This window comes from Plectropomus leopardus, chromosome 12, assembly GCF_026936395.1.
Source record: "Plectropomus leopardus strain MGB_pleo_1.0 chromosome 12, ASM2693639v1, whole genome shotgun sequence".
In the NCBI taxonomy this organism is placed as follows: domain Eukaryota; kingdom Metazoa; phylum Chordata; class Actinopteri; order Perciformes; family Serranidae; genus Plectropomus; species Plectropomus leopardus.
This window is the reverse complement of record NC_142187.1, coordinates 3594531-3621407: the sequence shown is the minus strand read 5'-3', so window position 1 is coordinate 3621407 and position 26877 is coordinate 3594531. Positions and strand designations below refer to the sequence as shown.

General features: G+C 36.6%; 1 protein-coding gene across 1 annotated transcript; it reads left to right on the top strand.

Annotated features, from left to right (window-relative positions):
• On the top strand, positions 1–23217 carry cnpy1 (canopy FGF signaling regulator 1). Its single transcript, XM_042498036.2, has 6 exons — positions 1–160; positions 2922–3024; positions 4942–5057; positions 19338–19550; positions 22249–22345; positions 23060–23217. Exons 2-6 carry the CDS (start codon positions 2931–2933, stop codon positions 23098–23100), a joined length of 561 nt encoding a protein of 186 aa, XP_042353970.1. The 5' UTR covers positions 1–160; positions 2922–2930; the 3' UTR covers positions 23101–23217.
• The last annotated feature ends 3660 nt before the right edge of the window (positions 23218–26877 follow it).

Here is a 26877-nt window from a genome sequence, read left to right as displayed (position 1 = left end):
CCGTTTTGTTGATGGAGGAGTAACTTGTGCTGAGATTCTAATCATGTACAGAAAAAGTAGTTGATGACAGCTCATAGTTACAGACACAACACCTCTGTACTGTGTTTCCGAGCGACCCCCGGTCCTCTGCCCGCTCAGTGGAGCTCGCTTTCCTCGCCAGGTAAGACGAGCTGCCTGCTAACCGGTCAGCTACACCACCGACCACCGAACCCCGATGTGAAATGTAGGAATTTAAAATGCTTTTGCGTACTGGGCAACGAGCATCGAGCGAAACGTCCTAAAAAGTATTTTCCGATTTAAGTTTGATCCAGTTTACAATTCGGCATGGATGTAATGTATCAAAAAGCACGGTTAGAATAGAATTTAACCTCTTTAACACTTGATTCACCTGTTATAATCACCTGACCAAAGTCCACAAAAATGTGATATTGTGCACTCTATTCTTAAAAAAAAACAATATATACAATGTCAAATAACTGTCAAATGTGAGAAATAGTGGAGATAATATATACGAAGTGATTTCTACAACAGAGAACCTGACGCAGCTCTGGCCGCAGGTACCGCTGCACAGCGCTGCGGGTTTCGGCTGCAGGTGTTGACACCTGTTCGCTAACGTTTTGTTTCGGCGACTAGTGTGCAGTTTATCTAGAGTTACCTTTGCAGTGTTTGGAGTGACCTGACCTCTCAGGTAAATGTAAATGGAGTGTCTGATGATGCGTGTGACCGTGTCACCTATCCGCGTGCACGTGGCAGTGCAGGTGTTATGTTGAAGACTGTTTCCCCGTCGATATGTCTAAACTTGACCCAAACCCTTTGTTTTTTTATGGTTTGATACTTATAACACCTGTCACTTTATTGTTTTTATAACGAACCTAAAGTGTGTTTTGGTGTGTGTTAATGACTTTAACACTTTTACTTGAGGACTTACATAATTTTATTTTAAATTATACATAGCCTATATTTAACAGATATCTTTTATTTATCCTTTAATAATTTTTATTATAAATTCAATTAATATAAATTGAATTCTCTTTTATCTATTTATGTATATATTGTTATTCCCTCCTCTACCTCCCCTTTTTTGTTATGAAATACTGAATTCGCTATATATATATATGCTATATTTTATATTATTTAAACTGTCATTTTAACACTACAGCTTTGATCAATAAAAAACCTTGGCAAACCATAGGAGCTACATGACAGATCCTTCCTCTGCCCCTCCTGAGCATGTGACCAACTGCTTTTTTAAATATATGATTTTATTTTATTTTATTAAAAAGTAAACATATATGGTTTTGATAAGGAAAACTTGAATTATCTGTTACTCATATGGTCCTTGTGCACCTGTGTCCCTACCAAACCTAACCACTGTGGCAGGAAGTGCATTAACAGGGGGAAACACTGTTCGATGGGGAAACACATTTTGATACAACACCGGCTCTATTAGAGATATGCTGCTACAATTTGACAGCATGTATTTTACAGTTTATTAAAATAAACAGGAGTTTCTAGGATTTGAGAACATAGAGAGGCTTAATCCAGACCTCTTGTGGGGGTATCTTCCCATGAGATTGTTATGTATTTTTTTGATGGAAAAGTTTCGATGTTTTTTATGCACTCCGGCACCCTATTCACACACAAAAAAACCTTTATTTTAATCATTTCCAGGATAATAATTAATTTTGGTGTTTAACCCTCTGAAACTTAGAGAGACATCATATTGCTTGATGCGGTTTCTTTTTCTTTTTTTTAAAAAAAAAAAAAATAGAAAAAGGAAATAAGCAACTTGGTGCGAAATGTTCCACAAATTACAGGAAATTAAATGTTTTGGGAAAAAAAAGAAAAAAGCTAGGGAAAACCTATGTTTATAATTATAATTATTAAATATTCAAAATTATGTTACAGAATTATGAAACATTTTTAAGCAAGTTTCCAAGTCTTGTTTACCTTGTTTGTTTCTTTTTCCTTTCTTTTTTGTTTGTTTGTTTGTTTGTTTGTTTGATTGTTTGTACTAACTTCCAGGTAATTCTCTTGTGCTTTTCAATAAGTTGTCTTTAATTTTGGGAGTATTTTTTCTTTTGTTGCTTGCTGCCTTCATCCCATGTTTTTGAAACAAATCAAGACCATTTTCTCTGGTTACAAAGAGTTAAAATATTTGTAGTAGTTATTGATGTTGAGTAAAAAACACTTACAGCTTCTATCTAAAAAAAAGATTGACTACAGTTGAAAAAAATATTTCAGTATATGTATTTATGTTAACTGTGCTGAATTCCACCAGAGGCTGCAAGTTAACAGTGGTGGATTATTAGCAAAGTAGCTGACATTTATTCAAGTACAAGTATGAACCAATGACAGATTATTAGATCTGTGGCTTATTATTATTATTATTATTATTATTATTATTATTATTATTATTATTATTATTATTATTATTGTTATTATTATTATTATTATTTTGAAACATATATTTCGCCTTAAGATCAGGGGCTGTGGCTGGCTAGTTGGTTAGAACAAACACTGATATACAGTTTACTGGCTGTTAAGTAATGTATTTTAGTAGTGGTTGATTATTATTATGTTTTACATCATCATGATACACAACCCTTGAAAGTGCATACATGCTAATGAATTATTTCCCAGCTGTGCTGGATGATTATTTATGTCAAGGTTCATTTATTGCCATTCAGTACATGTTGACACATGGAAAGATCGAAACTCAGGTCCAGCAGCGTACGAAAGATTTCGGCAAAATACTAAATAACTTACTAAACAAATAAGTAAAACAAGAAGAACTGGAATGACATTTATTGTGTTAACTGAAATCCGTTCATACTTCCAGGCCTTATAATGTGATGTTTCCTGAGAATGTGCTGCTGTCTGATGAGCCCGTCAGTGTAACTGTTTGTCTGTCCTGCCAGGTTATCAATATGGCCTCATGGATTATTCAGATGACTGTGATGCTGCTATCTGTCTTCATTAGCAGCAGCCAAGGGAAGAGGGACAAGGTGCTCTACTGTTCTGGTAAGGCTCCAGTCCTCGTACTGATGTGATAAACATTGCAGAAACTGTTGCTGTTCAAAGAAACACAATTGTATTACAGTCCCATTTGTTTGAGGTAAATAAAAAATATCATGTCTAATTATGTCACTGTACACAAGTTAGTTGCTTGATACTGTAATGAAAACTTGCCAAAAGGAAGTATTGAAAAGTAACAATACCAGGTGGAAACCAAGTGGCTGTTCAGTGTCCTCAGTTGTGTCCAAATAACACAGTTGTGCCTACTCATTTTAAAAGAGCAATGGCCAATGGGAAGAGCCCGTCACTCTGCAGACCGAGGGGTTAACTTCATCACTTTGCTTGTTTGTTTATTGTTTGCTTATTTGTTTATTCGCAGAGTCAATAAAAATGTGAATACAAATTAGACGTGTGAAATGGGACACCCTGATGAGCTATTCAAAGCTTGTAAATAGGGGCCAAGACATTAACATACAAGTTTACACTAGAAATTTTCATCCAGCAACCTATCTCTAACCTAAAACTTCAAGAACATTCAAAATTACTCTAAGATCCTAAAAGTATAATAATAGTAATACAATTCACTCAGTCGGGTAAAGACTTTTGTGTTTATTGGACCGTGGTCCAGACAAAAACTGACATGTTTGTAGTTCTTTACATTTTTCCGAAACATATTCATTGCTGACCTTCAGAAAGTGTTTTCATCCTTTGCGTTAAAAACAAAAGCATTTATTTAGAAATCACACCACTGTCCTTGATTTTGGAGAAAAAAATTGTTGTTTAATTCTCCAAAGTCAGTTCTGTGATTTTGGGATGGGTTGAGTGTTAGTAGAGTAAGTGACACAAATGGGCAGATGATCAAACAGGTTCTAAAAACTAAAGATGACGCTTGAACAGCATTTTTCAAACTACAGTATATAGGTCAAACTGTTAACAGGTGTACCTATATTTCTGTAGTACGCACTAGGACATATTAAACCTGAAGATCTTTTGTGTTCACTAGAGCATTACCAATTTATCAGCCAAAATTAATTTATTACAGATATATTGGATCGGTGTATCCATGATAAGAAAAATAAATTGTGCTACAAAAAACAATGAGCAGGTTTCTGTTACAGATTTATACAAAACTTAAATGATATTTTCGAAATGTGGATAAAACACAATTGCAAGAAGACTGTGTTTTCATTGAGTGATGTTCGGCGACTTCTCCTCTGGCGATAATATTCCAAGAAACATGGCAATGGATGTTAAATGATGCGGGTGTAAAAAAAAAAAAAAATTCCGATACATTTTCAAAAATGTATGTGTTTCCAGTAGGCATATTTTTAGATTTGATTTTTGTATTCACTGCTGATTGGGCTTACATTAATTCTTAATTAGCATTTCATACCTGTGTGATCAATATTGTCTGAATCTCATCTGATGTATGAGTAGAGTTTGGTGATATGGAGAGCGTCAAATACTGCAATATTTTCGACCACATACCGCGATACTGGGATGGTATTGTCAGGATCGACTGTTGGTGCTTTCACAAAATATTCACACAATGAGATTTTTGATAAATAATCATCAGTAATGTGGATTTAATAACTAAATGTGTAAAGGCAAATAATAAAACAGCTAGAACAGTCTAGTAAATTCAGAACATTACATCACTTCACCGTAATGCCGTAAAAGACACTTATAATATTACAATAACCAAAATCTAAGAACATTTCTAGTCTCATATCATGATATTGAAACAATATTGATATATTGTCCAGCCAGTAAAGTGTATTGGACCTGTCACAGTTCATCAGATGTCTGTATGTTCGTCAGTGTTTATTAACAGTGACTTGCTCAATAACTGTCCATTGAGTGTATCTACTGATATTTACTCACAATGAGCTGCCATCACTGAAGCTTACCTGTGTTTCCCAGCATGCAAGGCGATTGTGGATGAACTTAACCACTCAATCAGTCAGGTGGACCCAAAGAAAACCATCAACGTGGGCAGCTTTCGACTCAACCCCGACGGAACCATGACAGACAAAAAGGTACAGAACACTGATAAAGATGAGCTCGCCTTACCACTCGACTGATTACTACAGCTTTATTTTACAGGGGTGGATGAAGTACTTAATGGGTATTTGAGTAAAAGTACATATATCTCATACAACAGTTATCGTAGTTAAAGTAACCTATTAGAATATTACGTAATCTAATATTCACTCTACTTAAGTATAAAAAGTAGTTCATGATATTTGATATACGTAACCCTTTAGGCACTGTTTGGTGCATTTCACACATTTTTCACTCTATTTTTATTATTATTTTGGCTGTGTTCATGCATATGGCACAAATTTTGGCAAGAGTTTGTATTTTTGTTTAATCTGTGAATTTCCATCTCTGCTCCTACAATAAGTCTAAAATACACTGCAGAATCAAATTGTTACATTCATACTGTTTAGTGCAAAATATGCGCCACTGAAACTCATTCAAAATGACATTTTTGATCCCACAGCCATCAAAGCATGAAAACGTGTTATTATTTCTGGGTGTCATTCTGGGCTTTTGAATTGGAATTTGTCATTTTTTCTATTTTCCACCCGATGATGTAATTTTTACCATATTTGGCATATGGAGAGAATACATGCTATTTCCACTAGGTGCACTGTCACAATCAATGTTCTGCAAATCATTGATATATTCCAGGCTGTGATCATCACAAAAAAAGAAAAAATCTACTTTGCATGTAGTATAGTGAAAATAATTAATTTTCTTGTGTTTTTTATTTTTTGTTTTTTTTTCAATCTAAAAACATAGTGGCATCATGACAAATACCTGGCATTTAAAGTGTTGAAATTCAGAAATTATTGAATATTTGATATTTATGATTAGGACTGATGTTGCTTAAAAAATTAAGTAAATAAATAAACTAAATAAAAATATTTTTGCCTAACAGTTGATTGAAGAAAGAAAAACAGGAACAACATATGAAATAAGCAAACATGGATCTTGAAAGAAATGTATCTTAAGAAATAGAATAAGTGAAAAACATAATATTTTGATATTAAGACACTATTAAGCCAGACTAAGAAGATAAGCTTTCAGCTTACTTTTAAAAGTATCAATATTTTCAGCTCTTCTCAGCTCCTCTGGCAGGCTGTTCCAGAGTTTTGTAGCGTAATGGCTAAAAGCAGAATAACCAAATTTTTAAATTCTACATAAAGGTCTCGTCTTTCCATGATGCCTTAATAACACGTCTACGTGGCCTTGGATTCGAAATAATGACAGCTAGTGCGGTGGCTGCAGTAGAAATAAAGCTGCTAATGTTGCATAACATCACTCAGTGGAAACGTTGGCATCTTACAATTGGCTTTTCGACGTTTCGAAAATATCACAATAGTTTTGCTCAGATCTGTAATGGAAACCCGCCTTGTGATGCGAGGTGTCACTGCAGTCCTTTTCTCCTCAGTGGATTGATCAGTGCTGTTGACGCTGTGGCTGTGTGTGTGATACTGCGTGAACATAGTGACACTTTGGATCCAGGTCATTGTTCCCGGTCTAATGAGGTCACATCCCACTGGAACCTGGATCTCCTCTATTGCCAAGGGACCGGGCTATCATGAGGTGTCCAGCTCTGACATTGATTTCCTGGCTTTTAATCTCTGAGAGCTGCACTGACTGGTGTGTGCCAGCAAGACAAGGGGGCTGAAATATCTCTATTTTAAAATCTTTTGATGTCATACAGTATTTTTTATTCATGTATTATCTGTAAATGAATCAATTTAAACAGATCACAGGATATGAACGCAGCATCTGTAGGCAACAGGACAAGAAGTGTTCGAAATGTCTGTCTGTAGTCTGAGTATCATTAACCGATCACATTTGAGTGGGCTTTGGTTTCATTCGAACATAGGAAGAAAAGACAGTGCCTACCTGGGTAAGAAATGTTCCACAAATTGCATGAAATTAGTATAAATGACGATAAAATTGCCTAAAAATGAGTTTAAAAAGGTTGTGAAAATACAAAAGACATTTGATTAAAATATTGTTGGAAAATTATCCAAAATTAGAAAAAAATAGAAATAACTAGACTAGACAAAAAAGACCCAATCTAAAACTAGAAAAAAAGTCCAATAAAAACATGCAATGAGCAACTTAAATAAAAATGACCCCAAAATTATTAACAAATTTTATTAGATTAACAAATTTGCAAAGAAATGTACCTTAAAGTAAGGGAGGGAAAAAAGGTGGAAAGAACAAGGAAATAACTTAAAAATGCTTTAAAATAACAATAATTCTGTAAAAAAAAAATCATTTTAAATATGATAGCTTTTTTTGAAAAAAAAAAAAAAAAAAAAATCTTGAAAAATTGCTAATCTCTTGCAATTTGTGAAACAGTTTTTGCCAAGTTGCTTACTGCCTTTTCCCCATATTTTCCAAAGAAAGCACACAAATTTGCTCAGATTTTGAAGGTTTAAATACTTGTGAAAGCAGCTGAATGCAGAAATAAGAAAAGTGATGCCGATCCAGGTTTCAGAGTGCTAAATTGTTGTTACAGGAAAAGAAAGAAAAAAAATCTATAAATAAATGTATTTATTTATAGATTTATAGACTTTTAAGATCTTTTTTTAAATGTATTTTACTTTAGCGTTGCGAAATGTTTTGGTAATGTCTAATTAAGTTGCATGTCGCTTTCTCCCTGTTTTTGAAAGAAATCAAACCAACTTGTTCAGATTTAAATGGGTTAACTTAACACTGACTAGTGTTGATCTGTCTGTAGTCTGTTTGTAGTCTGAGTAGTATCGACCAATCAATTTGAGCGGGCTTCGGTTTCATGGGAACATGGAAAGAAAATACGATGATTACCTGGAAAGGAAATATTCCTCAAATTGCAAGAAATTAGTAAAAGATGACAATAAAATTGCCTATAAATTTGATCCCAGAAAATAGGGAAAAATATCCCCCAAACTATATTTATAATAATTATCATACTTTACATTTAAAATTATATTACAGGTAAAAAGTAAATTATATGAAATAAATACATTTTTTCAGCATTTTTTTTGGTTGTTTCCACGTTTTGTTTTGTTTTTCACTTTTTTGTTGCTTAATTTGAGGTGGTTTTTTGTAATGTTTTTTACTAATTTTTTTTTTGCAAATTTTTGGGTCACGTGGGTTAGTTAAGTTGCTCGATGCATCCTCTCCAGTGTTTTTGAAAGAAATCAAACCAGTTTGCTTAGATCAGTAAAAACACTTTGGCGTGCTAATTCAAACTGATCAACAGGGTGTATTTAACACTATGGAGACTTATCTCTATAGATCATTGAGTTGACTCCTCCTTTTACAGTAATACAGAGGGTAAAGTTTATACAATACAATACAATACCAACAAAAAGCAGTGACTCCACACTGCATAACAATAAATTATTTATCTCTCTGTGACAAAAATATCGAGCACAATCGAGCAGCATGCAGCCCTTCTACTGGTTCCAACTATTGTTTGATGCATGGTGCATTCATGTCATCCGAACGTGAGTGTCCTTCATACTATTAATGCTGCTATCTGTGTCATTCTTGGCTTCTCATTAAGCAGTTGTCTAAAGGTGGATTAATTTAGATATGAATGCTAATTACTCTTCTTGTGCCCCCCGTGGGTCCTGCTTGGATTTCATTTAATTTGCCCCCTAGCTCTGTGTGTGTGTGTGTGTGTGTGTGTGTGTGTGTGTGTGTGTGTGTAAAGGAAAAGCAGTAGGTTTGCAGTCAGCTCAAACAAAGGTTATGCTAACATTGCATTGATGCTTATGTAACATACGAAAAAGGACATTTTGTGGGGCAAATCCACTCTCGGGGCAGCGTACCTAGTGTCGGTCCCTCTTGTTGTGGTGGTGCGACCAGACAAAGACATCACACCACATAACTGAAGCAACAATTTTATGCTTAAAGCAGAAAATGTTTAATGCATGTAAGACTTGTGTCCTAAACAACATTATGAACTCGTCTTTATGGAGCTGTGATTTTTACACCCTAAACAACTGTACAAGGAGTAAAGTCAGAGAGAACTTCAACATAAACCCCATTTTATTAGAGTAAAAGCTTCTATTAAAAGTATTCCAGTGAATTAATATTCCACTTTCATAAAGGCTGGGAACTTATTGAAAAAGAAAAAGGTCCGTCTGCCTGTATTTACTATGTAAGTACGTACATATATGTCCGCCCATCCCATATCTCATCAACACCTTGAGGGAGTTTCTTCAAATTTGGCACAAACGTCCACTTGGACTCAAGGATGACCTAATTAGATTTTGGTGGTCAAAGGTCACAATGATCTCACAAAATATGTTTTTGGCCATAACTCAAGAACTCATACACTCATTGACAACATGTTGCACAACAGTATGATCAAATGATGAAGTGATGACATGTTATATCCAAAAGGTCAAAGGTCAGCTGCACTATGACATAATGTTCTGCAAAAACTTTTTTTTTCTGCCTTACTGTTAATATAACACAGGAACAGCAGGTTAGGCACTAGTTAGATGCTGACTCGGTGAGTGTAATCTGTAAACTGTGCTTATTGTAGAGATCTTCTGTGTGTGTGTTGGAAGCATCCATGTTTTCACAGACATGGGTGTAAACTGTAAGAGAAACTTGACTGGTGCACAGAGGCAAATAACAGTGAGGGGTAATTCTAGTTCTCTCTAATGGTCAAAAGGGGGTAAAATTCTGTATCCTACACCAATATCCTAAATGCCAGTTTTTTTTTCATAATGCCACTATGTTTTTAGATGGAAGAAATGCTCAATAAGTAATTATTTTTAACGTAAATGCAAAGTAGATTATTATTGTTATTATTATTTAGTTATGATATGTCAATGATTTGCAGTAACATTGATTGTGACAGTGCACCTAGTGGAAATAGCATTTTTGTAAAAAGTAAAAGTGACAAATTCCAAGGCAAAAGTCCAGAATGACACCCAGAAATAATACAATGCATGTTTTCATGCTTTGATGGCTGTGGGATCAAAAATGTCAGTTTGAATGGGTTACAATGGAGCATTTTTTGCACTTAACAGCAGGAATGTAACAATTTAGTTTCCACATTGTATTTTAGACTTATTGTAGGAGCTGAGCTGGAAGTTCCAAGATTAAACAAAAACACAAAATCTTGCCAAAATGCATGCCATATGCATGAACACAGCCAAAATTATCAAAAAATGAAGAATGAAAAGCGTGTAAAATGCACCAACCAGTCCCTAAGAGTTGTAAAAAATGTGATCTCCAACTTTCCGATGAACAGACACCCTGCTTCATTTATCCGAGACTTTGTTTTTGAATGTGTTACTATAACTCAGATCAGCCTTGTTTTGGGGTATTTTGCTCTATAGTCAGCAAACCATGCAGGGTAGTGTGCTTCCTCCAGAGATGAGCTCCTCCTCTGCCCTGAGCTGACTCTAACCTCCACCTGTTGCATTGTTCGGTCAATCAAATGTTACTGAGCCACAGAAGAAGCCAAACCTTGATCCCATGCCCTCCCGGCTCCCTCCTTTTCAGCAGCTTTTGACCTGGTGTGAATCGGAGAGGGAGGGATGTCACAGCTTAGATGCCATCAGCGAGGAGGATTTGCAGGTTTTAAGTCTCTGCTCTTTGGCCTCCTCACAGTAGGACTTCCTGGGGGCATGGGGCTGCTCCGTGGCACAAAAGTTAAACCTGCCTGCTGCAACAATGACACATTTAAGGCCTCCAAAGACATTGAACTTAGTTGGAGCGGTGAGCTGATCTCATAGTGACCGGTGGGAAGTCATGCATTGAGAATGAGAGGATGCACAATGACACGCTGACACAGTGACACATAGTATCATGGCCCAGAAATGTGACCGAGTGAGAGGACATGCGGTTTGCTTTTTTTTTTTTTTTTAATCCAGGTATTCTTTGCATTTTCTCTCTGCTGGGTTCTTAAAGGAATAGTTCAGCAAAGATGCCATGCAACAGACCTCTGCATCAAACATCTTAACTATTCTGCTACCAGCATGCTCAAATTCATAAACAGACCTATCAAAAAAATCAGTGGTTTTAACCCTTTGAAACCTGTGCAAAATGGTTTGATTTTTTTTTCCAGAGAACATGGGTAGAAAGCAATAAGCAACTTAGCAAAACATGGCCCCAAAAAACAAGAAATTACTTTTTAAAAAAGCTTTAAAAATTATCTGAAAATAAGAACACAAAAAAAAAACAAGTAAAAAACGCGAAAGTAAATGACTGGAAAAAAGATTTTAAAAAGTTTGTTTTTTTGTTTTTGTTTTTTTTTGTAAAACACTTAGGGATTTTGGGGTAATTTCTTTCAAAGTTGCTTATTGCTCTTTTCCCATACTTTTGAAAGAATTTGGGTCAATTTGCTTTGGTTTCAAAGAGTTAAAAACTAGTCTTTAGGTCATTTTCCTCATTACCTTTTAATTTAATTTCTTGCAATATGTGAGACATATCTCACCAAGTTGGTCATTGATTTTTTTCCCCCCGGTGTGAGATTTTCATGGTTTGATAACCATCTCAGAAAATATTGCGGTTTGATGGTATCATACTATTACAGAATTATGAATATTATCAGTCAGAATGACCCTTGAAGGAATAAAAACAGAAAGGTTAGATTGTTTTGGTTAAACAAATGTTTTATCACTATTAAAACTAGAAACATTTTTTTTTAATGTTAGTATGTGTAAAGAGTCTCCCTTTTGAGAATAACTAAAATAACGGTGAGATTCTCCGTCCAGTTACATTTTTTCCCCAATATTGTAGATAGACAACTGTCACCTTTTATATGACAGTATACCTTAAAACTGGTGTATCGCTGCAATCCTAGTTTCAAAGGATTAAAAAGCTTGTGTGAGGTGTCTGAATGCAGCACAAAAAAAAAAGTGACGTTTAAAACCTGGTTTTAAAGGGTTAATGGGAGTTATTTCCTGGAAGTGTTTCTCACTGGAAAGTCTGTGAGGGATCAACCTGTTGTTGATACTGAAGCAGCAGTGTGAACCTCTGTACATCCACTAAGTTCAAAAACACTCCAAAAAGCTAAATAGTTTGCACACATCTTGTTTATGTAAGTCCTGAACGATTTGGCTTGATTCCTGTGAAAAACATGGGGAAAAGGCAATGAGCAATGAAAGAAGAAATGACCCCCAAATTAGCAAGAAATTAGTAAAAAGTACAACTGAAAATTATATTTTGAAAATACATAGCAAAAAAAGAAAGTAAAATGAAAAAGAAGCAATTAAATGACCTGAAAAAAGTGCTAGAAAGTTCTAATAATGTTACATAATTTTAAATATATATTTAAGATAATTACAAATACAGTTTTGTCTGACTTTTTTCCCCTAACATTTTAAAAATAGTGTTCTAGATTTGTTGGAGTGGTAGTTTAGGCGCCGCACACTTATGCTGCTACATACTGTATACCTCAGTGAAATCTCAGGAAAGTATGAAATACCAAACGTAGGTTGTACAGACACGATGGTACCAAACCTGACAACCTTACTGATACTACCTCCACCAAATTCGCTCTGGTTCTTGAACTGGTTCCGTTTTGGTTTCTTGGAACCTCGGTTCTGTCTAGAGAACGAGCCCACATTTCCACCAGTTTTGAGCAGAACCATTGTAATCAAGCATGTGTCATCAGTGTTGCATAATGCACAGAAGTACACAGTGACAGCGAGATGGCAGATCACATGGATTACCTCCAACCTTTGTTCTGTTTTTACAAATATTTGTTTTTATCAAATACATACGGGCCAACTATTGATAATAAGAACACAAATTCTCACTTATCTTCTCCTTACAGCCTGTAAAATGTGATACAGTTCCTATATTTCATGTTCATGTTCTGAACCAGTTTTAAGCTTAGCTTAGCTTGAAATGCTGGCAATGAGAGGCATCACTGTCGTGATTTTACAGTTCGGGCAACACGAAAATTTCGATTCAATGTCCGGCACAGTTCCTGGGGGCCCAAGTTACACACAGTCACTGCTGATCATCCAGAAATAGTTCCAGTACTCCAGTTTTTTTTTAATTAAATGAATAAACAAGGTCTGTGTTAAAGCTTGAGCTTTAGAGTTCTTCTTTCACTCAGATCTTTAAAATGTCTTAAAAGGCATTGAATAAATTAATCCATAAAGAAAGCCTCAATTGCCATTAAAATGCCTTCAATCAATCTTTCAAAAGTTTAAAAAGATACAAAGAAATGAGAAGTAGGATTTTAGAAATCCCTTTTTTTCTGAGGATGTATCTTAAAACCTCAAAACAATAGGTAACATTTTTTTAATGTCCTAAAAGTCATTTTTTATAAATATATATTATATATTAAATAAATATTTTTGTTTGTATTATTTTTCAATAATAATTTTTTTTTCAATAATTTTTCAATTTTTTATCAATTTGTATATTTTTGTTACAATAAATATTTGGGAGAAAATTAGGCAAAAGTAATTGATGTGGGTTTATGTTTTCTTTCTCTTCAATTAAGATTATTGTAAAGAGATGGTCTTAATTTTATTTCCGGGTGTTAAAAAAGTCTTAAATCTAACTCCTAAACGGAAGAAACCCTGTGGACGGTGTGCAGAGGATCACACTGCTGCAAGGACATGATCCCACACTGACTTCCCACTAGTTCCAATGCCTATTTGGCTCAGCAAAACAAATAAACACATTTGCATCAATCTTTTTGAGTGATGACAACTTGTAAACGAAATCACATGCAACGAGCGCACCGCATTGAGTTAGAGGAATTATCTTGTCTATAATCAAAGGCATTTTTAAGTAGCACTGACTTAAGAATTGAAGGCAAAACACAAGTTCTTAAGTAAGAAAGTAAGAATTGTCCTTTGTGTCATAGTTATTTGCATGTAGGTCCCTATAACAGTCTGAACTGTCTGATCTTGTCCAGGCATTTTAAGTGTTAATGGCAATAGACTTTAAGTTAAATTATAGGCCTTTCTTTCTACTGTTCAATTTTGTTTAAAATCAATTGACACATACATTTGAGAGTAAATTTCACAAAATGTTAAGTTGATGAAACTATCAGCATTATTATGTCAAAAAAGGTTTATCTAGATCAATAAATTTGAATTTTTATCCTGCAACCTTGCGTATAATTAGGCGTTGGTGACAGGGTCCCTGAATTACCTTTTTGAGTGATAACTCCTCCAAATACTACATTTTTTTCCCTCTTTTGACCGAGTCATTGCTTTAAGTCTTCATGCTAAGCTAAGCTAACCACGCCCTGACTCTGGGTGATATTGATCTTCTTGTTGGACTCACATCAAAAAGCAACTAAGCTCATTTTGCAAAGTGTTGCTCTATTGCTCTGAAGCACTGCCAGGCATCACCTGTTCTCCATCCTCTTCTAAATTGCACATGTTAAGCAGCTCCAGGCTATGATTTAATGCTCATCATGTACAGTCAGAATTGCCGGCTAATTACGAATCGCCTCAATATTTCTCTCTTGTCAGCATGAAGTGATATTATCATTATTATTATTATTACCATCATCAAACCTTTATCGCTGACATTCTTCTTGACTAATCCATACTTTAAATGGCATAATGGTCAAAATGTCATTTCAGCTTCTCCTTCCACCCGCCGCTTTGATGACAATATCATTATTATTATTAATTTATGGGTCTTCATTGGCCCATATCACCAGGACAATGAAATTGAAAGGCCCCTGTCCACAGCGGTGCAATAATGGCTCCCTGTCCAATGGGAATTGAATGGAGGATAGCATCCCTGAGAAGCCTATTCTCTGGCCCGACCGGTCTCTTCCCCCCGCCACCGCCACCGCCCCCCAGCCCCATTCTTCAAACAACACTGTGACTGACAGCTCCCTTTCACACGGCTCCGACTGGCAAGGAAGGGGTTTAATTCCAAACCATTTTGTAGCATGGCATGATAAAGACTCAGACCCAAGCACGGGCTGAGATGGACCGACGTGGTTTTATTGTCGGGCGGGGGGGGAGTCGTCCTTTTTTTTTTAATGGGGTTGGATGAGATTGAGAATTTAGTTTTGAGTTTAAATTTCAAACTTGGTTTTATTAAATTCATATATATGATGAGAAAAGACTAAATTGAGCAGTTATGTGATGTTCCACAGTTCTCATATAGTTTGATGATCATACGATTCAAGAAAACAAGAATATAACCCAAGATGTGATCTGCAAATAAGGCACACATTGTAATTTACACCTCATTAATAAATTTACCTGACAGCTGTCTTATTCCAAATATGATGCATTGTTTCGGCATATAAAAAATATTGCAAATTAGTGTCAGCTTGGCCACCTGCAACATATAAATGACACTTACATAAAGATTCACCAGTAATAAAAATCATATGATATATCATAATAATATGAAAACCTTTTTACTTTTGGTGTATAACAAGTATTTTTTTCTGGTTATCACTCATAAACAATTTGATTAACAACCAACAGTCATTTGTAATGGGAATATTTTTACAGGGATACACATTACTGTAAGCAGAGGGTGGAGGAGGTGTTCAACTATTTAACTTAAGTAATAGTACTTATACCACACTATGAAAATACTCTGTTACAAGTAAAAAGCCTGCATTGAAAGTATTATTTACTTTCTTACTTTATATTATAAAGTATATAATTACTTAAGTAAAAGTACGTAAGTATAATTACGAATGTTAACATAAAGTATAAAAGTAAAAGTACCCAATGTAGAAAAATCTTTTCTGAAGAAATCAAACAACCCCCCAAAACTGAAAATTATTCAAAATAAATCAGAAAATGACTTAAATGTTAAACAAGAAAAGTTGAATAGAATAAAGAATAGTGATTAATCAACTAATCGGTGCAGCTGTACTTGTAAATGGTCCTTTATAATTGCTAATATACTACAAAGCATAATTTTTTAAACAAAAACTATGTTTTTGATGCAAAAATCGTAATTTGTAAAATAATACAAGCTTTCATATAATTCTAGTGAAGTAAAACGTTCAGTATTTCCCTCTGAAATGTAATGAAAAGTATTAAGTGGCATGAAAAGAAGAGACTCAAGTAAAGCACAAGTGCCTCAAAATCGTACTTAAGTACTTCATACAATACTTCATACTTTGTTTTTCATATGTACTTATACACTTTTATTCAATAAAATTTCAAGCTCCCATTTTCAGACTAGTGTAAAAATGCTATCTCTTCTATTGCATTTTCCCAAACTTTCACATTTGTCATTTTAGCTAAAAAAAACCTTAAAATAAATATTGAGGCTATAACCATACCTGCCATAATAACTGAAAATGCATTTATTTGTATATTTGAGATCTGTCCCCTAACAAACATAAATTATAAGTCAAAGGGATGGCCAAACAAACTATATGCCCAGGACATCCGTAATACAGCAGAATAGAGTGATTCAAATTAAATATACACATTGAAGAAAAGCATTGTTAAATAGTTGTTGGCAGAATATCACAAAGTCAAGGAAAAACATACATTTTTTTGATCATTGAAACATGTTAGACAAAAAAAGACAATGATAATAACATTTATTTAAAAGTGGAAATGTTAAAAAGCCACCTCTGTAACCAATGAGCAAACATCCACCTAATGATGAAGACCGTACAATGGGGCTGAAAGCAATGAACAGTTTGCAGTCCGTTGACAGGAAATTAACCCTTTGAAATCTGTGCAAAATTAGCTCAGTTTCTTTCAAATACATGGGAAGAAAGGCAATGAACAATGAAAGAAGAAAGTAGACAAAAATCAGCAAGAAATGTGTAAAATAATAATAATAATAAAAATGTATGTATAATGAGTATAAATACAAAAAAAATAATAATGAGTATAAAGACAGTAAAATGGCAACAAACAAAACAAAGAAATGACCTGGGAAGAGTGCTTAAAATGTATATTTTCCCTAGCTTTTCTATTTTTATCCCTAGACATTTCCCCCTTGTTTAAAAAAAATAAATACTTTTTTAAATATCTACTAATCACTTGCAATTTCTGGAACATTTCTTTCCAAGTTGCTCATTTCCTCTTTTTTCTCTTTTTTTTTCTTTTTAAAGATAATTGCACTCATTTGCTAATGGTTCAAAGGTTTAAATGTTTATGAAAAATGTCCATCAAAGGGATGTCACTCCAAGTTTCAAAGGGTTAACAGTTTGATAGAAGCTCATTGTTAAAGTAACTTTTGGTGCAAAAAAAGAGAAAAAATGTGCTTCTCAAATGTGCTTCTCTTACGATAGGAAACTGAATGTATTTTGGTTTTTGATCTGTTGGTCAGAAAATTGAAGACAATCAGTACAATTTTGGCATCATCTTAATAACTGAATTGAATGAGAAGGTAATGTCAACACCAGTGGATAATGAAAACAGTCACACATATCTGTCCCACAAATATGCTGGACTAGACACTAATTTCACTCCTTCAGTGGCTAAAATGTGGCCACTGGTGTCAAAGTCATCACGAGCAGATTTTGATTGATAGGTGAACCTCATCGTCATTGGCCTGCGTGACCTACATCCCTCGGCGCTCGCCCTCCAACCTTTGGCCCCGTGCTGTAACACATTCTGTTGACCGGCCAACTTCCTTCCTCCTTGGCACAACAGCGTTGTCAAGCTCAAGGGATCTTTCTGCTGAATGAATCAGAAGTTAAAGAGGTGGGGTGGACGTGAGAGACAGAGGGATTAGCAGTTGGTTCGACTCATATTTTAGTATGAGGAAGCCGCTTGTTGAGCAGAGAAAGAGGCAGGAAAAAAACGGAGAACGCAAATGAAGGATTTGGTCATAAACAGATGGCGGAGAGGCCCTTTGTCACTTTGTGACATCCCGGAGTGAGTGTGTGTGTGTGTGTGTGTGTGTGTGTGTGTGTGTGTGTGTGTGTGTGTGTGTGTGTGTGTGTGTGTGTGTGTGTGTGTCAATACTTGTACATGCTACATATTGAGGACCAAAATAAGTATTTTTGCAGCAGAGTGAGGACATTTTTTGAACGTGAGTACAGCTTTGGAAGGTGAGGACATTTTGACTGGTCCTCACTTCTTCAAAGGACTGTTTGAGGTTTTAGGGTTCTGGTTGCAGTTAAAGTTAGGGTTAGGCATTTAGTCAGGATGATTATGGTTAGGATAAGGGGCGAGGGTAGGCATTATTTTAATGAGGGTCCTCACAAAGATATAAGGGTTAGACAAAATGCCCTGTGTGTGTGTGTGTGTGTGTGTGTGTGTGTGTGTGTGTGTGTGTGTGTGTGTGCGCGCGTGCGTGCGTGCGTGCGTGCGTGTGTGTGTATAATGTAATCAGTGGGCTTGGCCCGGAAGGGAACACAGCCAATTCTGAAAAGAGACAAAAGGGGGTCAAGGAATAATATATCTACATTGTTACAAAATCCAGCTCATCGACGAGATGCCCTCCAACCCTCCCCTCTTCCTCTCTGTGCCCCACAGCCCTCCCCCCACATCCACCCTACCACCTTTTGACCACAGAAGACAAGGAAGATTTCCTCCTTTGATCATCGGAGGATGGCGCGGGGATGAATAGGCCTAAAAAAAAGGCAGTAGAAGTGGCAGGGGCTGAGAAAATGAGCTGTTTACCCTGCACTTGGCTTCTGTTGCGGCCTCCTGCTTCCACTGACCCCACCCTTCTCAGGAACCCTCCCTTTGACTTTTTCCAACCAGCTTGGAGGTGTAAAGAGTGACCCCCCCCCTCCCTTTTCGGCCTTTTCACCGCCCCATCCTTGCCCCCTCATAGCCCGGGCGTCACCTCTGTCACCCAATCTCCTTCCGGGGATAGCAAAGCGAGGAGCTGCACCTGTCTTGACCCGTCTAGACACCGCCGCCTCGCTGTTTTGTCCTCAAAAAAAGGGGGAGCGGAAGAGGACGGTGGCGTTTGGACGAAGAGGTGGGGAGGGTATGTGCGCAGGTTAAAAGTCAGAGTTGGAGGGTGAGGTTTGTTAGTGAGGATGGAGAAAACACGGCGGAAACAAGAGGTCACCTCGCTGACCCCCACAGAGCCCTGTGGTGTAACACAGCTGACACCGGGGCAGCACACTCTGGGGACTGTCTAAAGAGTTTTTGTTAACCGTTTGTGTTATTTGGTTGCCATGGCAGCGACACAGGTGCCATCTCTTGTATTTGAAGTGTATTTTTAATATTTTTGGACATATTTCCAGCTTGATCTACGTGTTTATCCAACTTTCAGAGGCGTGTGTTTGACTGAAATAAAAGGAGTGTCATCTGAAAAATCCAAGAACCCAGGACATCACCAAACAGCTCAACGTCTGCTCTCCATGTCTCCCCCCTCTCTCTCGGTTGTGTGGACAGGTACCTCTGGCTCGCTCAGAGACTCACCTCAGTGAGCTCCTGGATGGTGTGTGCAACAGCATGAGCGACTACGCCCTCCACGTGGACCCTGACACCCAGCATAAGCAGTACAAGAGGTTTGCACCCAGGAGCAGCGGGGCCACCGGGGACTTCCCCGACCTGAAAAATTTCCAGTTCACCGGACTCGAGGAATCCAACCCTCTGAAATTTGCAGTAAGTCCAGTGCCTCATGATTTGTACTATGCACTATATTTGTGATAGAACCCTTAATGATAAGTGCGGACTAATTTAGGGACATGTGTGTGTTGATCAGGACCGGCAACCAGCTGAGTTCTGAGCTCTCAATAACTACAAGCTACTTTCAAACTAGTCAATTACAAAAATGGCTTGTTGCATTGAGATTGAAAGACTGTCTTTGCTGTGAAGACCCAGTGTGAATTGATTGCTAGGAAACAATTATCGCACTGTTCAATCAGAACAATCACTTGTGTAAACAGGAAGTATTGCAAGGTAGTAATAATACTGCTATAGCAAAAGTTCCAAATATTACAATTTTAGAAGACCAAACTGTTTAATTAACTTAACTGCCAATCTTTTGTAGAAATTTAGGAATGATTTTTTTTCTATAAAGAATATATATTATATAATTTCTAAATGATTTTGATGGTAAAAATATTTGGTTTAATTAGAATATTCAAAATCTTAAAATGAAGGGATGAATTTGTATTAATAAAATATATATTTACCACAGTAGAGTCAGGGTTATGATTATCTCTTCATCCATCCTATCTCCACTTAGAGTTATTAGTATATATTAATAAGATTAATTAGAAATAATTTAGAATAAAATGAATTATTTTATTTTATGAATTAAAAAATTAAATATGAAATGAATTAAATAAAAATATGTATATATATTCTTCAATATATGCTGATTATTAAACTTAATTGTAGAAATTTAGCAAAAACAAACTCAATTACTCAAGTAATTGTTCACATAAAGTTGTTGGAACAACATGTATGAAAGAAATCAGAAGTCAGAAAATTGAAGAAATTACTTCAGTCATACATTGTTTTTATTCTGAAGTCTCTAGGAGTGTATGGTGTTAGTTTCAGCATTTGCATTTTCTTGAAATTCACTCTTGGTGATAGTCAAAGTGGCTGTTCCTGTTAAAGTACACACACTGTGGCATGACTCGTCCACAGTGTGTGTGTGTTGGTTGCCCTCAGCTCCTATGCATATAACCTCGAATAACCTCTTTTCCTCTTTAATCTGAATTTATCTCATTTTGGAAAGCCCGTTGCACCAGTTGGCTCAGTCAACGTTGCCCCCTGCAGATATTTAGTATCAGCTGAAATCTACTGATGCATTAGTTTGTGTGGTAGTAGTGATGCGTCAGCGTCCACCTATAGTAACCTCATAGGCTGGAGCGAGCTGGTGCAGCTGCTGGCTCTGACACATTAAACCATGTTGGGTCATGTGACTAACACGTTAGCAATGATTTTTATGAATGGAACCAAAATGTGGATTTTGTGCACAGTGTAACTTACAGAGGGCTTCTACTGCGTTCACATTCCAGTAACCAATGCAAAGATTTTCACATTCACTGTGACATAAATTGTGATTTGTTCTGTACCCAGTAGATATTACTGATCATGTCGAGTTTTTATTTATCTTGTCTTGTACATGTTTTGTATGTGACATGATCAGTATCGCATCCTTTGTAAAACAACCTATATGGATACAGCTCTGTCGCAAAAGAGGTACTTTAGTGGGACTTACCTCTTCAAATTGATAAAATAATACGAATGAAGTGGAAAAATCAAATCTTGTTTGGATTCAGACACAGCAGGACTTTGATAAAGGTTCTCCATACAATAAAAAAGTGAAAAGAACAGAGCACCATCTCAGAGACTTATATGTGTGCTTGTGTTTTGAATCTTGCTTCAATCTCAATCTCGCTTTTACAAAATGACAAAAGGACGCCAGGGGATAGTTTGGGGGATTTTAAGATGTTTCAAGGATCTTAGGATGTTATTCTGATTTCAGGACATTTCTAGGATTTTTGGACATTTCTAGTGTTTCAGGATATTTCTCAGATTTTAAAACATTTCTGGGATTTTAGGACATTTTTTAGGGTTTCAGGACATTTTTCTGACTTAAGGACATTTTGTTGGATTTAGGACATTTCTTGGATTTAAGGAGATTTCTTGGATTTTAGGAAATTTCCAGGATTTCAGGACAATTCAAGGAATTCAGGATATTTCTAGGATTTGAGGTCATTTTTATTTGTATTTTTTTTTTTGGAATTAGGAAATGTCTGGGGGGGGGCACCTGGGACCCTTTTGCTGTACACCCTGTAGATCTGGCTAACAGACCTGAAAATTGCAACATTTCAAAGCCAAAATCTCATTTAAAAAGTTAAGAATGCTGTTGAAAGGGAGCTGCTTTGTTTATGATTCAGGATTTCTTCAGCTTGAACCTGATCCTGCTGCTCACTTCATTTAATACATTTACCAAATCTAAAAATCACATCACAACACAGGTAATTCCCCTGCTTTCTTGAGCAGGTAATTCTATTAATAAAATATTTTTAAATATTTTTAATACAAATATTTTGATAAGTCCCTGCTGATATCAGTGAAATAAAAAAATCATAACTCTCAGGTTGAAGTGAATTAAAGCTCTTGAGGAGTTGTTGCTCAGCGGCGTGACCATCCACTTGTCAAAATGGCTGAACATTTTGGCAAATAGAGAGGAAACATGGCCACTGCCCCGCAAACGGCGTGGCCACCATTGTGCAAAAAGACCCAGTGTGTGTGTGTGTTTGCACGCATGCATGGCTAAGCCGCCTCAGCTCTGTTTCCCCCAGGCCAAGCCTTTCTTGTGTGCTTGTGTTTTGTCTCTCAGTGTGAAACGCTGGTGGAGGAGCTGGAGGATGATATCATCTCTCTGTTCAGCCAGGACTCCGAGCATGTGCACGAGGAGTTATGCAACAGACTCTCAGGTACTAAAGCTTCTTCACACGTTCTTCAGCACACACACCATGCAGCCCCCACACACACACACACACACACACGAGATCTATATCACCTCACACATCAAGTGCAATCTTTTTTTCTAGAATGAAGCTGGAGACATAAATTGAGAAAGTAGCATAATAAATAACTTCAAAGAGTTAGTAATATTGATAACAGCATTAAATGAACTTGCATGCTTTGTTTAAGAAAAATCATTTCACATCTCGCTTGCATTTTCCGGCTTCTGCGTTTCAGCAGTTGCGTTTCCTTTCGCTTCAAAGATAATTTAGAAAAATGTGCTCATCTTTTATCATCTTTCATCTATCATCATCTTTTATCGCATAATTTTTCCCCATTGGGTTTGACTTCCACAGCCTTATGTAACAGCACAGATAAAAGAGAGGCCATTTTGTTAGAATCTGAATCAGCTGAAAGCCACTGCCAGCGCACATAGATCACTGTTTTTATTGAAAGAAAAATCAATTATTGTGAGATATCTGTGTCGGAAACAAAGTACCTCAGGGTTAGACCTTAGAATGTGTTTTACACAATCAAAACAGCCCCCATTAAAAAAAAAAACATAATAAAAACCAGATCAAATCTATCAGAACACAAAATTGCTACATAAAACAATTTTTATTTTTTTTGTATAACATAGACAACTTTAAAACGTATATTTTTGTCCTTTTGTTTAATTTCAGAATACTGTAACGACAGCAGTCACGCAAACGAGGAGTTATAGAGTTTCAGATCGTCAGTGGACGAAGGCGGGACCAGATTACAAAAAAAACAACCTTTAATAATTTTTGACGAATACTGGGTCTTTTTATAAATAAATAAAAGAACTAATCTTGAGAAATGGTATCGTGCCGTTTGGTTTTTGTCCAAGGCTTGAAATTGATGCTTCTGCACGCCGTTCACCGATGTCATACCACAGTATTGTGTTGTCCTCTGCTGTTTCTTATTGGTTTTTCTTCTTGGTTTGCGCAAGCAGAAGTGTTTGTACTGTGTTTGCATGCTGTAAAACAGTGTGAATTGATTACTGAAAACTGTCAGAAAAAAAATTGAGACAGAATTCTTCATTGTGCTGAACTGATACATTTTTCAATCCAAAATACTCCAATTTCTCTAAATGTTTATCACAAAAAAATGATTATTTTTGGCATTTTATTGGTTGGACGAAAACATTTCTGACAGGCACGCTATTTTCGGATGTTTTTTAGACTAAACGATAGGTCGATATGTTAAAATAGAAAATTAAGAAATGAACTGATGATAGAACTAATTGCTATTTGCTGCTTTACTTCTGCACCTTAATTGCATGCTTTTGTTTCGCTGACATTCATTTCTTTCATTTCATTTTATATAAATATAGTGATGTAGTCGTTGCTTGTGCAAGGACAGCACATCAAAATGATCGCACCTTTTGTTTCTCTCTGATTGCTAATATGAGACGCATACAGGGACAACAATGCAGAAATCATTTCAAAGCTTCAGTGTGAGTACGAGGAGCTGCGGCTGGGTGTGAACACACAGGTTTCAGATTGTCCTCTCATACAAACTAGCAGGTGTGTGGACTGGAGCAAACACTGGAGAATCCAGTGTCTGATTGGGCCAGATATAGCAGCAGCTGGCTGATGATTGGTCAGGACCCTGTGCATTGATATGCTAAAGGCTGCACGTCCTCAGGGGAAGCATGTTCAGTGGCAGAGAGCGGATCACACTGCAGCTCCTCTCCATACATTCAGATATTGCTTAATGGTTGCTGGGTTTGATATGTTTGAGTAGCACTGGGAGATCAGGTCAAAGCTGATGGAGACATGTTTTTGATAGAGGATGTATCACACTCTGGTCCCTTTTTCATGAGGTACAACCTCCATTGCCACTGAGCAGCCAAAATGTCTTCCTTTGACTGCTATGAATGCTCTCTCAAAGTGTTAACCCAGCCTACACCTCGTATTAGGAATGCAATTATACAATGTAATGAAGTGTATGTTCCTACTTTGAAAAAACATTTAATACTCATTAATAAGAAGTTAGTTTTACAGATACATTCTATTTGGAAATTGTTACAGCGATCCTGGCCTGAGATTAAGCCCTGAGCGTATTCGTTTCCCTGTTTGACATCATTGTCATGACAATGTTGACAGCTAGGGAGCATATTACGTTTAAGTCATCATCTGTCAGAGTTCAAGGGTCGGCTAACAGGCTTCCTTTTAAAATTAGCGAGTTAGTTAACAGCTAACAGGCGTTCACGTTCTGTCCTGGAGGCACGAGAAAGCGAGACTTCGGCCTGTTTTGTCAGTGTACATCATGTCACCAATGCAGTGAGGATGACATTAAACGTAGGTATGTGGATGTATGCCTTTAAACTTGGTTGTATGTTGCTTGTACATCACCATTCGATCCGGAACTTTGGCCTTAAATAGACATCCGATTAAGACCTTTGAATATTAAATTTGAGAACCCCTGCTATTAACCGTTAAAGTTGAGAAGAATGCAAATTATTGATTTGTATGGAAAAATATAGGCCTCTGGAATCAGCAAAGCTCTGTGCTAAATATCCTCATGTAACAGTTCGTATGATATGCTGTGAATTAGCGCCCCACGAATGACATTACGTCCTTAATGTTAAGTTAAATTAGTAATGTAAATTTACGGAGGATAAGTGTAGCCCAGTTAAGTTACTGTGATTAGGTTTAGGAAAAGAAACATGGTGTGTCCATACCTGAAAATGACACGTCTGAACACCCGTTTCCTAGAGAAAGTCCTGGGGGTAAATCTTGTGTTTTGTGGCCGATCCACCACTCCAACATGCCTCCTGACAAACCGCTCAGGACTGTTTCCTCGTTTACTCCCATCAGCACATTGATCACGTGATCACAGCTTTTCAAAATATGTGGGTTATGCATAAAGTGCTGGCTCATGATTTGGATGTCAGAATTCCTCCTACTCCTTTTTGGTTTACTGAATATGTCTGATGGGCATTCTGGTGTTGTTTTCTTTGCATATATTTTATTTTGTTCTCCTATTTTATTTGGCATAGAGGGAATAGAGATTTAACTAATACTGCTACAAAAGAATTTGGATGCTTTACTCTTCATAGGAAAATGTACAAATAGTGTCTGAGCACAGTAGGCTCTGTAAAACATACCAAGAGTCGGTGGTCTATAGATGTAGAGAAGACAAAAATATTCCCTCCCTTTGTGCAAATGTAGTTTATTTTGACGTTGTGAACCCAACTTAACAAAGACAACTGCTGATCAAAATTGAAATCATATCTGTCATACAGACAACAGTTTAAAAATCTTATGGCTTTAGTCTTCAGTCTGTTAAAACTTGTGCCTCTGAATTAGTTTTGGCAACCGATCATACTAGACATTACTTCACATTTGTTTAGCTGAAGCATTTATCCAAAGGAACTCACAATATTTATTTATTTTTTTATTTTATTTAAAAGAGACCATGCACATTTTAAAACATAAATGTAATCATTTGATGCACCGTACCAGATATTAGCTTAGAGCTAAATCACATCTGGAGTCCCTTGGCAGGTCAGAACAAATACACAGCGCAATGACATTATGATATAAAGCTGTATAAGAAGAAGAAAAGACACACACGAGTCAAAAAATACACACAACAGTACATTCAACCATGTGGGTTTAACCCAAAAATTGCAAGAATCGTCGACTTGAGAAAATATGCAGATTTACTTCAAGTACTTAATTTGGAGACAACAGGAGACAGAGAAACGGATTTGTCTGAACACAACTTTGAGTCTGTGACACCTCTTTACCATGTCAGCATTGTCCTCCATGTTTGTGTGAGTACCCGAGAGCATGACCAAACAGATCATGTGAGATGATATCACATGTATGGATTACATCTCCACCCAATAATGCTGCTTTGAGGCAACCTTAGTGCTTCCTTATATTATGTTCACGCTACAAGCACAACGCAACAGGGTGGCCGGTTGCATTATTGCCGAGTCGCCGTCGAAGTGTTGCTCGGGTGCGTGTTATCATAGTTATGACATCATGGCCATGTGTGTGTCTGCTTCTTCCCAGCTGGCCACCAAAGTGATTAGATCTTAAAATTTGTGATAAATTAGGTTTTAACATTGTGTGACCAAAACTCAATGTGAGGACGTCTAATGCCAACGTCAGTTTGATGAAGAATACTGATGTCATGTGTTGATATTTTGTTGGTTTTGAGTTGTGCTGTTTGTATGTCATCTCTGGTAAGTTTCACACGTTGAAACGTGTGATATCTGTTTTAAAAAGTACAAATGACAGAAAGACAGCGAGCACACACCCATCTTTAAGTGGTTACGTCTTAAGCCTGTGATCTCTGGCGCACAGCTGAGAACCTAAGTGGTTTGTTTACATGAGCACACAGCTGACAGGAACAGCGGTTTGTTTACGTAATGTTACAGAAGTGCATGTTTTAACGGAGTCAGCTCGGACAGAGAGACTCTAGCTGGCTGTATGAACACAGCGTTAGGTCCACATATTTG